General features: G+C 39.2%; 1 protein-coding gene across 1 annotated transcript; it reads right to left on the reverse strand.

Annotated features, from left to right (window-relative positions):
- Positions 1–431: 431 nt before the first annotated feature.
- Positions 432–14,793, reverse strand: LOC146643350 (sodium/hydrogen exchanger 3-like). The gene is made up of 16 exons (XM_085396688.1): positions 14,530–14,793; positions 11,960–12,262; positions 9,416–9,576; positions 7,434–7,512; positions 7,066–7,243; positions 6,726–6,946; positions 6,432–6,634; positions 6,233–6,322; positions 6,082–6,152; positions 5,870–5,999; positions 5,619–5,764; positions 5,223–5,343; positions 4,019–4,189; positions 1,927–1,981; positions 1,765–1,848; positions 432–1,234 (listed from the first exon to the last, which is right to left on the reverse strand). The coding sequence occupies exons 1-16, from the start codon at positions 14,789–14,791 to the stop codon at positions 963–965; spliced, it is 2,547 nt and encodes an 848-aa protein (XP_085252814.1). The 5' UTR covers positions 14,792–14,793; the 3' UTR covers positions 432–962.
- Positions 14,794–15,014: the final 221 nt, after the last annotated feature.

Here is a 15,014-nt window from a genome sequence, read left to right on the forward strand (position 1 = left end):
TAAAGCTGGGCACCACTATGGGATGAACCATTTTTTAAGGGTGAAGTGTGTGTGGGGTGGGGGTTGGCAGTAACACTATGCAATAAATTCAGTTTTAGAATTCATATTCAGTTTATATTCAGCTGTGCTCAAAGTGTTAATGCTAGCTTTTTTTTTTTTTTTTATAAACAAAACCATCGCATGCAAAACTAGGGCTGCACTATAGGGATGGCAAGAGATTATTTTTATTTTTAAAAAATAAAAATAATAAAAAGTATTTTATTTGACCCCATGCCCCCTTGTAGATCCACCCATGTGTGAAAGTTGATGCCACATACTGTGGAACCATCCTTACGCCTACTCGAAAGCTTACAAAGATCCTGCGTGATGAATGGAAGATGTGAACATCCATGTGCATCATTGACCTATGCAGGATTTTATTATGCTAGTAATAGTATGTCTCACATTGACAGGGAAAATAGTGCCCCCTGGTGGTGAAAGCTTTCGTTGTATTGTGCAATACGAATCTATGGATTATAGATTCACAAACTATTTTAAATCACTCTATTTAAACCCTGTTGTTATTATTGCTATATAGAGAAAATCCACATCATTTGAAAAGTTTTGGCATCATATTAAGATATTTTTAAAAATCCTTAAATAATGGTTTTCAATGGCAGATTCACTACAAACCACAGATTATATGAGGGTGTTCAACATATCTTTTATGTTGAACATGAAGGATTTGTTTCAGTGCAGTTTTTCTTTGTCAAGTGAAGGCTGAACCTAAAAACAGCAGGGGTTGTTTGAAGAGCACAGAGGTTTGAAACTGTGTATGTTCTGTGTAGAAACACAGAAGCTAAACACAGCTACGGAAAAGAAAACATTTCCTTGTCAATATGAGAGTAGATGTCTGAGGTTTGTTTTATGTCTTTGTCCCAGGTTCAAGTGAGACAGAACAGGGTGTTGGGATTGGGATCCAGTTACATGTGGCTACTGGGAGGTGAAGGAGGAGGATGTGTTGGTGGCAGCGGCAATTGATCATTGTTCATCTGCTTTGTGTCAGTGGAGCGAGTGCTGACACGAAGAAGCCCCAGGTGGCGCATTTCCATCGGTGATGTGGGCGGGCTTGCCTGGGCTCGCAGTGACGGAGCCACCATGCTGCTGTCGAGCTCACCCTCTGCCAGCCAAGGAGGGATCTGCAATGACTCCGTGGGGTACAAATCTGACACAAAGGCTGAGTTCTCAATCCCACCTTGATGAAAGAAAAAAACTGAATTAGTACCTCAGGGTTCAATATTGGAGACATTGCTGTTCTCTGCATTATTATTATTATTTTTATACAAGTGACACTATTATTGGCTGCTCCTTTTTATTAATGCACCTGAGCAGTACTTCATATTTTATTAGATTACCTCTGTTCTCTAGATGCTAAATCTATATAACTCTTTATGTCTGCAGATTTTCATTGTGCTTGGTCCTTCTTGTCTGTGTACATAAATCAAACTCAACACGACTCAGTGCTGTCAAAATGTTTTATAAGTGTTCGCTTGCAGAGTGAGAACAGAATTAGGCAATTCTATAATAATCCTATGATAATGCGTTGTTTTCACACATGTACTTCACCTTTTTTAAATGTATTGCATATGTACTGTCTATTTAGTTCCCTCTGTTATATGTTGTAATCTTTGTGTTTATAGTAAAAGCATTTTCTGCTCTTAATTATTTCTGAAAAATATGTTTTCTCACATTTTCATACGGGATGTAGAAAGTGGATTATTTTACCTCCTGGTTTGGAATCTCTCATGGGGAAAGAAGGGTATGGCAAGTCATAGCCAGAGGCGCTATCTCCCTCTGAGAACCCAAAATCTATAAATGAAAATGAGAAAATTTGTTTTAAATCTATAAAACAACAACAACAACAACAACAAAAGCAGACGTACAAACCTTCATCACCCGAATAGGAGAGTTTAGTCTGGCTTATTGACTTTCCTTTTGGCATCTGTAAGAGGAGGAAGAGTCATTTGATCACACGCTGTTTCAAAAAACATGGAAGGTGAAGTAAAAAAAGAGACAAGACCAATGGCCTTCAACTATGCTACCAATGTTGCTGTTACATATTTTGTCTAGCAGAGGGCACTCTGCAACTTCCCTGATGGCAACAAGCATGTTTGCAACACTACAAACAACAACCAGCTGAATTGAGGAAATAATTAGACATCACAAATGTATCATGTCTACTAGTGTTTCATGTATCTGAAAAGAAAAAGGTATAAAGGAATATTTAACTTTTTAAAAATATCTGTGTAGGTATCGGTCTTAAAGTTCTATATGAGCTCTGGTAATAAACCAATATGATACATTTATTACACAATACTTTAAATATATTTGAATATTGTTCTCTGCAGCAGTATGAAGCAGAGATTGGCACTGTTATGGTCGGTGATGAGCACAGTTGCCTCCCAGCAAGAAGGTCCTCTCAAGACATTCTGTTGGTAGGGTTAGGTTAACTCTATTTTGCCCATAGGTGTGAATATGAGTGGGAATAGTTTTGTGTCTCTGCGTGTTAGCTCTGCGACAGACTGACGACCTGTCCAGTCCTACAGTAGCTGAGATAGGCTTCAAGCCCCCCGTTACCCTGACAAGGACAAGAGGAAGAGATTGGATGGAATCATTCAGCCCTGCATAACATGATAAAAAACAGAAGCACTTAAATATCAATTTATGTCTGCTAAAATGGTATAATCCCAGTAAAAAAACAGCAACGCCTTGATTTTATTCACAATAAATCAGAAATAATTTGCCATTTTAAGAACAATATTAGCTCATGTTGAATTGGATGACAGCAACACAAAAAGACTTGGAGCAGGACAATTAAAAGCTGGAAAACTATAAAAACAATAAGAAAAGCTTGGAGGAACATTTTTCAGCTTTTTAGGTTAAGTGGCATCAGGTCAGTAATGACTGGAAGGAAAAAGAGCACCTTAAATAAGTCTCAGTGTCTCAGAAGCAAAGATGGGCACAAATCTGCAAAAATCTGGGTCTACAAATTGTGCGATAACTTCACACTAATTCCTAGTTCCTTAATGTAAAATTGTGAAGACACTGAATATCTCAGCATCTATAGTACATAATATCAACAAGAAATGTAAAGGATCTGCAAAAGGGGCAATGTTAAAAATCAATATTGGATTTAGGTAATTTTCTGGCTCTCAGGCAGCGCGGCATTAAAAACACAATTCTGCCATGGAAATCACTGCATGGGCTCATTAACAAGTTAATCAAGTTAATCAACAAATGCAGGTCAGAGCTCTGTCCTCCAAAGAAGAAGCCATTTGTGAACATGATCCGGACACTTCTATCTTCTTTGGGCCAAAGTGTCATGGTCCTGAGTTTTGGACTGACCAGACAACATATTTTTCAGGGAATGTCGGGAAGTTTATGGGCTGTTCTGTGTGCTTGCACACAGTGGTAAACATGGAGATGTCCTAACTCTTTTGAGATATATTGCTGCCATCAAATTCAAAATAAATATCTTTCTTAAAAATTGATATCTTCTGAGTTTAATTTCTCAGTTTAAACATATGATATGTTTTATGATTCTATTTTGCTCTATTTTGAATCAAATATAGATTTGTGAGATGTACAAATCATTGGAATTTTGTAGTAATTATATATATAATAATAATATATTTTAAACAACTTCCTTTTTTTTGGAATTGAAACTGTACCAAACAGACAAAAGAAAAATTTTAAAAAAAGATTGATTTTACTTAAATTTTACTTCAAGAAGCAAAATCCAATATTTTTGTCCACTTTCACACATGGAAGAGAGTTTATGAATATTATTTCAAGGAAGTTTAATAAAGGCTCAATAGGGAATTATTTACTATTTTGTACAACAAAAAACAGAACTGAAAATAAAGAATCAGTAAGGGCCGTATTTGCAAAAGACACTTTTCTTCTTCACTGAACCTCACAAAGACATAATCAGCTCTTTGCTCTTTGTGGTAAACTCATTCCCTCTCTTTCTCTTTACCTTCTGCTGGTGTTCCTTCTTTGTGTGCTTGATGACCGTCTTTGGTGAAACGCCCGTCTTTGCAGGCTGGAATGACTCCATTCGGTTCTTCATGGTTCTCTTGAAGATCTCCTGGACTTCTTTCTCATCTTTGTTGATTATGAATTTGCTGCGACTGAACCTGTGGCGATGCTATGAACAAGAAAAGAAAACTCACTGATAAAAACAAACCATGAAGACCATGAAGTCAAGCTCAGCCACAGTCCAGGCAATTCAGCTGGTCTCAGTGCTGATATACAAATATACAAATTCTACAAATATAAATCTCAGGCAGCTGGATTTGAGGTGCATGAAACTGCTCACAGTTGCATCTGTAACTGCTGTGCCTGACTTGATCATTTGCATCTGTTGATGCTGATTCCTGGAAATATCTTTCTACCGTGGTCCTGACTGATATATATATATTTTTTATTCGTTTTATTAGTGTCACCTTTAAGGAGAACAGTAGAATAACCTTTCATATCTTTTCACGGGAATTGAGTGACTGGCATGAGCAGGACATAAGAAAAGTGTTACATATGCATTTTTTGTTTTGATTTTACTTTGATTTTGTGTGTGTGTGTGTGTGTGTGTGTGTGTGTGTGTGTGTGTGTGTGTGTGTGTGTGTGTGTGTGTACATGTATGTGCGAGCATCTATGTGTGTGTGTGTGTGTGCATACATGTGCGAGCATCTGTGTGTGTGTGTGTGTGTGTGTGTGAATGTGTATGTGTGTGTGCATGTATGTGCAAGCATCTGTGTGTGTGTGTGCATGTGCAAGAATGTGTGTGTGCACGTGTGTGTGTGTTTGTGTTCGGGTGTGCATTTGTGTGACCTCCTGCACACAAAAAGGATCATCTACCCTGTATATGGCTTAACCCCTCCAATGGTCTCAACATACACAAACACAGGTGAGGTCAAAAAGGCAGGAAGTAAAACATCCTCACTAAATAAGAAACAGAACGCTAACCGTAGGATGTGCCCATAATAAAACACTACAGCCTCCCCCACCAACAGGCTGGGGAGGTCAGAAACAAAGGAATGTCTTTGATCATGGTGCTTGAACTAAGACTTACAAATTTAAGTAACACAATGACAACATTTAACATTTTGTCTCCAATGAAATGAAAGTGCAGCACTAAGCTGCTTTAGTAAGCCCTCCATGTGATGACTGAATGTGCTCATTACCTGCTTCCTGCTCTTGTAAAGATGCTGATCCAGAAGGTTGTGAGCGTTAACTACCTCAGCTTCGTTCTTAGCCTTCATGGCGTGCTCGTGCATTTCCACGCTTACTGATGGAATAGGGTCTCTAGTACAGAGGAAGACAATCGTGTCAGTGATTTAAAGTAATACTAGAATATTAAAAGGGCTATGTTCCCTCTGGTTTATATTTTAAAATATGGTTGTGAAATGAGCTGTTTTCAGGCACTGAATAGTTGCAGTGCTCCTAGTTAGCTAGTTAGATTTTTCTTCAAATTAAAATAATTTTTTGTGGCCTCTGATTCATCACCACCCAATTATATAATGGCTTGTAAGTCTGCTTTTAGCTCTCCTCTTATTATCAGAAAAATCCAGATTGCTTACCTCGTAGTGGGCTTTGCACAGTGACCATTTGACATGTTCGCCCTCATGCCAGGCATGTCCTCTGAGTGTTCACTTTCAAACTTTTTCCTGAAATCAATAGCAACACTTTCTTTACGGATAAATTCCAGTGAGCCTCTACGCTCGCCCTGCAACAGAAGAAGACAGAGCTTTCTTTACATGCGGCAAACTTATTAGTTTTCCAAAATGAGCATTTCAGCAAAATATACTTAAAATGTACAAATGATGCTCACTTCAGTCACATATTCCATAGCATCCTTGAGGTTCAGCTGATGGAAGACATCAAAGACTTGGTCTTGTTTCTTCCTTGCAGACGGCTTCATCAAAATCCTCGACATCCACTTCTCCTCAAAATACTTCCACCTTAGCAAAAAGAAAACAGATCACTGTAGCCTATTTTAAAATGAAAAGGCATTTTGAATTTATGTATCAAGTCTTTTCATACTTGCTCCTCTGACAGTTGTGTCCTATTTGTCCTGATATGTCTTCTATGGCGACCAGAGTGTGATTAAACATCTAAAGAAAGGAGAAGGACTCTAATAACTGGACAGAAAATGGTTGTGTAGGTGAAACATGAGATGTTTTTTAAGATTTACCTTGTTTGTCATTTTTTCTAGGAGTGTGAGCTCTTTCACTTCAGCTCTCTTTACTTTCAGCCACGTGACCAGAGGTTTCATCGTCATTCCCTGCAACAATGTGAAGCAGTAATGTGCAAACCTTTAGCTCTAATGCGGACTGTGTAAGAAGAAAGAAAATAATGTATACATTTAATAACAAAAACCAAACTTTCACTACCTGCCAGATGACAGTGAAGTAAACCACAATGAGTGTAGTGCAGACCATCAGGTTTTTCTCTTTTATCTTGTTTTCATCCAGCATCACAGCCAGGCCATACGCAACAGCCCCTCGTAGGCCACCGTAGCTCATAATCACCTGATCTATGAATTCCAGCGGGACCAGCCTGTACCTGTTAAGGATCCAGGTGAGGAAAAACACACCTGCAGTACAAACACAGAAAATTTCTTTGTATAACACACAAACCTTTAAATCACAATGTGTGCATGTGATAGCAAAAGGACCAAATCTCACCAATGAATCTATACACAAAGACGAAGAAGACTGTGAGGAGGATGAAGCCCGTGTTCCAAACCCAGATAACCTTATCGATGGCCGAGATACCGAGGAAAACAAAGATGATGGTTTCTGATCCATTGGCGAAAACCTTCATGGCATATTTGACAGTTTGGACTGAATGCTCATGCATGTTTGCTCTGACGTACTTCTGACATAACACACCGCAGAATGTAGTCCTACAGAAGGAAACACAAATATAAATTGTGTGCATCTAAATATGTTTACTACATTTTTACATATAGAAAATGGATAAGACACAACAAAATAAATGATATTTCAATTGTGAAATACTCACGAAAGGATAGCAGACAGAGAAAGCATCTCAGCAGTCAGGTAGGAAAGGTATCCCATGACAAAGATGAAGCCTGGCTCGATGATCTTGACATTTTTTGTGCATCTGGTCAGAAGTGAAATTAGTAGGCCGAATGCTATGCCCACAAGGGAACCACCAAATGCAACCACAAAGAAGGAAACTGTGGAGAGAGAGTCCCAAAAAGTAAATTCTGTTCATCTGGACAAATCATTTTCAGTGGAAGAAATGTTTTGTGATTCACGCAAGTGACTTCATCACTCAGCCCTAGTTTATAAGGTTGTGGAAACATGCAGTCAGCTGCATGCACTGATAAATTCTCTATTAACAGCTTAATAAATGTCATGTCTTACCTATTCCTTTAGCAATTTCTGCAGCATCAATTTGGGATCCTCCCAGTGACACAAATGCATCAAACACATTGAAGAGCACCTAAGAGATGAAAGAAAAATTGGATGGAAGAAAAATTAATGACTGGTCATCTGGTAAAAATGTTTTCCAGACTTGTCCATTCTAGCTTGTACCATTCAACAGGAGAAAAACTTCTATCACATTCTCAACATGGCAACGCCTTATGATTTAGGTGAGGGTGCTGAGCATGCGGGAGTTTGTAGAGTGGTGTAACAGCTCCAAACTTGAACTGAACGTGAGCAAAACCAAAGAGATGGTGGTGACCATCTCCAGTAGGCAGAGGGATCTGGCTGCTTCAGTCACCACCACCATCCATGGGAAGCCAGTGGAGGTAGTTGAGGTATACAAATACCTGGGAACCATCTCTGACAACCTCCTGAAATTCTCTGCCAACACAGAGGTGCCACCAATGGCTATATGTCTGTGAAGGTTCTCAGTCGCTTTTCTTTGCAAGCTCCTTTGACTACCAATGGCTATACCTCCTTAGGAAACTCAACTACTTTGGAGTCAGCACACCCATCATGATGACTTTTTACTATGCCTTCCTGGAAGGCATCATGACCTTCTCCATCTCCTGCTGGCTCCACTCCCTCAGCCTTCAGAACAGGAACAGACTGCAGCACACTGCATCAGTGTGCTCTAAAATCATTGGCCTGCCTGTCAGAACTGTTGAACAGGTTTTTCAGCCAACAGGCCCTTAGACAGGCAGCCAAAATTATTAATGACCCCTCTCACATTCTTCACGCCGCATTTCAACGGCTCCCTCTCTGGGCGGCGCCTCCACTGCATTTTCTGCAGGAGGAGAAAATGCAGCGAGCCACCTTTGTCTGAAAGCCACTCTGCTTTTTAACTCCAGCCAATAAGCCCATTTCCCACACCATAAACATAAACTACTCTACACTCTTTTTATACTGCCGACAGTTTATTCACTTTTAGTCACCTACAGTTTTTTATTCACTTATTCAGTGACTTTAATTTTAAAACTGTGTATATACTGTGTATTTTAAGTATTTTTTTTCTCATTCGTTTTGCCTGTTTACGCCCCGTCCTTGTTTTTAACATCATGCTGCTCTGTTGTATCTTAATTGCCCCTTGGGGATAAATTAAGTCTCTCTGATTCTGATTCTGATTTTTCCAAGAGTTCAGTAACAACTCAACCAAGAGGTCACAAAAGAACCCAGAACAACATCCAAATAACTGCAGGCCTAACTTGCCTCAGTCCTGGTCAGAGTTCATGACTCCATCATAAGTTAGACACTGGGCAGAAATGGCCTGCATGGCAGAGCAAACACTTTTTCACACCACTGTACATAAATAATTCTGTCTTCTTCTTAGTCCTTGTCAGACTGTCTCTTTACTCCCAGTGTGTTCCCTAGTGTTACTCCAGCTGCTTTTGTTAATGTTATGTTGTTGCTGGACATTTTAACCAATAAAGGTGTATTTTCTGTTTATTTCTTCTTTTTCTGCATATCTGCATCTTGGTCTTCAACTTAACACTCCAAATGGGTCTGCAAGCGCTGCAAACTCATGACACCTCTGGTTTGATTCACCTAATTTTGAGACTATTAAGGACCAGATATTATTTACTATGTCCTGATACGTAAAAGAGCTTTTTTCTTTTCACCACGACTGTACATTTACAGAGACGAAGGAAGGAGGAAAGAATTCAGCTGGTCAGATTTTGTTTCACTGTCCTTATGCAGTACAACATGCTATAGTTACATAAATGCATTTTGTTACCAAACTGACCTTTCATAGTTTCCTTTTACAAATTGCACATTGCATGTGCAATTTGTAAAACTCTTACACTAGAGGGCCCAAGTGTTTACTTACTCTACTACATTGCTATGATGGGTGTCTCAGCAAACTCACAAACTGTTATGCTACTTAAGTAACGCTAAACAAAGCAATGATGCATACGAACCACTGTTACACCATCGTTGAGCAGCGACTCTCCAAACACTATGATAAAGAGGACGTCGTTAACGTGGACCTGCTCAAACACAGCGATGACGGCCACGGGGTCCACAGCAGCCATCAGACTGCCAAAAAGAAGGTACTGCAGCAGACTGATGTCCAGGTCACCTGTACAGATACAAAGAGCAGGAAATATATTCAGTTTTGCTCAATTGTACTGTAACTATGATCAATCTGGCACTTTGCTGCAAACTGAAATGCTGGAATGAAATGCTGTGTCATTTGGTAAAACATTCTCATTTATTGGTAGGAAAAGTCCATGTCAAATCTCTCTCCAGTCTCATCCAGTGCACTGGTTTGGCAGTGGTCAGACTCAGTATTCTTCACCCAAAGGTTTAAGGCAGGGGTCCCCAATCCCAGTCCATGAGGGCCGGTGTCCCTGCAGGTTTTAGATCTCACCCTGGGTCCACAAACCTGAATCACGTGATTAGTTCATTACCAGGCCTCTGGAGAACTTGAAGACATGTTGAGAAGGCAATTTATCCTTTTAAATCAGCTGTGATGGATCAAGGACACATCTAAAACCTGCAGGGACACCGGCCCTCGTGGACTTGGATTGGGGGCTCCTGGTATAAAGTCTCAGACAAACCTGGAGCTGTAATGAACTAAAAATCCACTTAAATCTTATTTTCATTTGTCTGCATTTTGATGAAGTGTTAAAAGGAAGTCAAATTAGCTGTTAGTGATGTCGATGTTTAATGTATCCAAACAAAGAGTAAAAGGAATGTTTTAAAGGATTGGTTTTATACTAAAGAAAACTCTTCTCAGGCAGCTTTCCTGAGTCACCACGGATGTAGAAATATCATTTGTGTGACGTGTCTTTGTTTCCAGAACAAATTTCAAGGCAAAAAAACAAAGCCAAGGCTGAAGTACTACAAACTGCAGTTCCTCTAGTGGCCACTTGATGCTCGTTCCAAAGGCAAATTAATCTCTATAGACTCCCACTTAGAGCATTAAAAGTGCCATGATCCAGTGAGTGTTGGTCTTCCTGGAGTAGTTTTCCACTTCTCTCCCGAGATCCTGACTCCACTCATGCTGGCTCATTGACCGCAATCAGTGCACAGTATTTAAGACCAACTCTGACCTGCACTCTCCACCAGATCATCAGCTAAAACCTTGTGTGACCTCTCGGTCTTTGTGTTTTCAGCTTAGGCCTTGGATCAACATTTACTCGTCTCAGGCAAGAACCAGAAAAACCAGAAAAAATTTATTTCCCATCACATAAAAAGAAACAAGAAAACAAAAATATTCAGAAATGATAAAAAAACAAAAAATCACTAGAAGAAGCCTACGTGTCCCACCAAGATCAGGAAACATTGAACAAAATACGCAAAACAAAACTAGATTTAAATGAGATGATTGATTAAAAAAAATTCTTAGTACAAAGACTACGCTTACAAAATTATGAACATGGTAATAAATCCGGTCAATTTCTGGCAAACCAGCTAAAAATAAATTAAGAAAAAACAACTATATGTGCTGTTCAAGATTCATCTAGGAACACAATATGTGACCCGAAACAAATAAACAACATTTTCAGGGATTTCTATAAGACGTTGTATTCACCACAAATAAACCCATCTAAAAAGGAAATTGATCAGTTTTTGGACAACATAACTCTTCCAAAATTATTAGACACTCAAGCAATGGCACTGGATTCGCCACTGACATCAGGTGAACTCCAGGAAGCCCTGATAAGCATGCCCAATAATAAGGCTCCAGGTCCAGATGGCTTTCCTGCAGAATTTTACAAAGAATTCTGGACGATTTTAGCACCAGTTTTTTACAGAACGTCGTTGGAAATCAAAGAAGACGGCAGATTTCCATCAAATATGAATTCTGCAAACATTAATCTCTTGCTAAAACCAGGAAAAGACCCTTTATTTCCCTCAAGCTATCGTCCAATATCCCTTATAAATGTAGACCTTAAAATAATCTGCAAAGCTCTCTCAAAGAGACTGGAGAAAATAACCCCCCTCTTAATTCATCCTGACCAAACTGGTTTCATAAAAGGTAGGCACTCATCAACAAACGCACGTAGATTATTTAATTTAATAGACTACTCATACAGTAAAAACATCAAAACTACAATATTTTCTTTAGATGCAGAAAAAGCATTTGACAGAGTTAACTGGAAATTTCTTGACCTTTTTTTTTTTTTACCTTTGACCTGTCTCTGCTTCCCCCACCAAGATCCCAATTCCAGCCAGCATAGTGTCCTCTCACACTTCATGTTATTTGCAACCTTCCCTTAGTCTCACAGTTCATGTTCATAGTCCCTGCTCAGTTCACAACCTTAGCTCTGTTCACCTTGTGCATCACGCCATTGTTAGATAAAGTTCTTTTGTTTATCACTTTCTCGAGTCTCGGGTTGAATCTGCGTTTGAGTCCATCTCTCGTCTCGGTGCCGCTGAGCTTTGACATCACTTCCTCTATGTGAGCCGTGGTAGCAGGTTTGCTGAAATGAAACAAAATAAAAATCCTCTCTTACCCATGAATCCTCCCATGTGACACCCCCACAGCGACAGCCCCAAACTGGCAGCATTCCAGCAGGTCCCAATGACAGCATAGACCAAGATGGCACCCAGGTTGGTGAAGAACAGTTTGTTTGGCATGTGGTAGCCTGCGTCCAGAATGACTTGAGGCAACAGGAAATAGAAGAAGACTGTCGGGGTCAGCCTGAAGGTCTGCATCTTGTCTGCACCCCAAATCATGCCACCCAAAACAAAACCGAAGCAGATGAGCAGGACGCTCTCGGGTATGACGTTGGTGACATGGTGGTTGGACTCAATGACTGAGAGGAGAAAAAAAAGATCAAGACAAGAACCATTAATCAATACTATCAACCTTTGTAACAACCTTTGATTTTAAGCCAGTCTGCTTGTAGTCAGGTAGGAGCTGGCAAACATTCAAACCTTCACTGCACTTTAAGTAAAACCATATACATAAAACTCCATTTGATCATTTGCAACTGTTGCAATATTTTATTTATATATTTTATTTTATTTAGGGACTGTGGACAGATATATAGCAGGTAAGATAAGTCACCAGTTTTCTAAGCAAATATATTTCTAAAGGTGCTATTGAAATGATATTCTCACCAGATCTTGGTAACAACCCATCCAATTCACATATGCAATGAAATAAAACTATAGATGTTCAGAAATTAAGTCATGTGTAATAATGAGGAATGACATGGGGGGAAAATAATTGAAGAGGTGGAGAATGTGAGTTCCAATAAGCCATGAAAAGTCATGTCACCAGCTGTAATTTATCAGTAATTACAATATAAGCAATATAATATCACCTTATTCAGTCCTACCTGATGGCTTAATAAAAATTGTCTCATTAGGTCAACAATGTTAAGTTATAACATTTTGCTAACTGTCAAAGATGTGCCTTAATGCAGATTAGTCATAAGCTGGAGAGGAAATGGCGTATCACTAATTTTGAAGATCATCATTTAGCCTCTAAAAAGTGTTTGCGACTGCTGGGAAGCTGGAACATCTTCATCAATCATGTTCATCACTGATTAAAGAAATTAAGAAAAACCCTACGTTTCTCTTTAGCCTTGTTTCCAGGCGAACAAAAAGTAAGAACTCTGTTGAGCAAGCCATTCATTTAATGTTAACTGGTACTGACTAGTGCTGTCAGCGTTAATCTCGTTAAAATGATGTTAACGCCATAACTGCATTAACGCGGCAAATCTCCATTAGCGAGTTAGCGCAGTGTGCGGGGCTGCACGGCGTAAAAGCGTTAGAGCGGTTTTAACGAGATTAACGCTGACAGCACTGGTACTGACTTCATGAATTTCTTCACGAATGAAAATTTAACCATTAAAGAAAAATTACTCATAATCATTTCACAGATGTAACCACTTTCTGTACCACTGATATTCATTTAGTCTTTTTCTCAAATTGATCTTTCTGAGTTAACTTAACTTATTGCTTCCTCCAAACTATCAACATGTCTTTTAGACCCCATTCCTATAAGACTGCTCAAAGAAGTCCTACCATTAATTAATATTTCAATCCTGATTATGATCAACATGCTTCCTTTAGGCAATATCATTAAAAGGCATACCTTACATTGTCCCTGCTATGCACATGAAACACAACTTTATCTATCCATAAAGCCAGATAACACAAACTGCAGAAAGGTCTTAAAGATAAAGACTTGGTTGACCTCCAATTTTCTGCTTCTAAATTCAAAGAAAAATTCGGTTATTGTACTTGGCCATAAAATCATAGAAATATGGTATCTAACCAGATGCTTACTCTGGATGACATTAGCTTGGCCACCAAACTTGGGGTAATTTTTAACATTCTGTCTCACAGTGACGCTGAAAAACTAGTTCATGCATTTATTACTTCCAGGCTAGACTACTGTAATTCATTATTATCTGGATGTCCTAAAAACTCCCTGAAAAGCCTTCAGTTAATCCAAAATGCTGCAGCAAGAATACTGACAGGGACTAGAAAGAGAGAGCATATTTCTCCTGTTTTGGCTTCTCTTGATTGGCTCCCTGTTAAATCCAGAATTGAATTCAAAAACCTGCTCCTCACTTACAAAGTCTTAAATAATCAGGCCCCGTCTTATCTTAATAACTTTATAGTACCATATAACCCCATTAGAACACTCTGCTCTCAGACAGTGGGCTTACTTGTGGTTCCTAGATTATTTAAAAATAGAATGGGAGGGAGAGCCTGTAGCAAACCATGTCTGCTTTTAAGATTAGGCTTAAAACTTTCCGTTTTGCTAAGCATACTGTTAGGCCTGGATCAGATGACCCTGAATCCTCCCTTGTGATATAAGATTTGGCCCTATTTGAATATAAGTGAACTTACACACTCTTTTTTTATAACTATTTTTATTTATTTTGTGAGCACTTCCTTGAGAAATAATTAAAACAATTAAGAAATTGACCCAGTGACAAAAATAGATGATCAGAATAACCCTAAACTACATACATATTTAAAAATTACAAAATTTCTTGGGTGCAGAGGAGTTTATAATGCCAGAAGAAGAGCACTTCCATCAATTTGGCTTTGCAAGACTTACTGAGTTTGCAGAGCCAGGCAACCAGGATCCACAGGGCCACCAGGTACTGTGTGGTGACGTGATGCCACTTCCAGGTCACAATAGGCAGTGTAGTGATGGGCACCGCTCCATGACCACCCTCTTCAGTTGCGTTAGAGTTTGAGCCCGTCCCAGTGTCTGTTTGAGAATTTTGGGGTTCTGCTTCTTCACTAGCCAGGCTCAAGCCTCCACACGCCATCAGCAGCATGCACAGAATAAGTGTAAATTGCCAAGAAGTTGCCATTCTTGGATACAATGCCTTAAAAATTGTAATCAAACTGTTATTTAGACCGTTAATACAAATGCTCAGGTCAGCCTCAGACTGTAGCTTAAAGTCTCATTCCCTTTGCTGTGCCTTCTTCTCACTCAGATCACTCTCATTGTCCTCCAACATCTACTTTCTGGATAAGGATACAGCTTTTCACAGCAGGTGAAGCTCAGCCCATTATGATGTTGGTCTTTCTCCT

The sequence above is a fragment of the Rhamphochromis longiceps genome, linkage group LG22, assembly GCF_057381845.1.
Source record: "Rhamphochromis longiceps isolate RC_006_pf linkage group LG22, R_longiceps_female_GT1.1, whole genome shotgun sequence".
NCBI classification, from domain to species: Eukaryota; Metazoa; Chordata; class Actinopteri; order Cichliformes; family Cichlidae; genus Rhamphochromis; species Rhamphochromis longiceps.

Excerpts from the sequence above, each read along its gene's own strand:
- LOC146643350 (XM_085396688.1), bottom strand. The coding sequence starts at position 14,791 with ATGGCAACTTCTTGGCAATTTACACTTATTCTGTGCATGCTGCTGATG. Across the intron at positions 7,513-9,415 it reads TCAACGATGGTGTAACAGTG|GTGCTCTTCAATGTGTTTGA; the intron begins GTTCGTATGCAT and ends TTCATCTCTTAG. Across the intron at positions 6,635-6,725 it reads CTTTGTGTATAGATTCATTG|GTGTGTTTTTCCTCACCTGG; the intron begins GTGAGATTTGGT and ends TTTGTACTGCAG.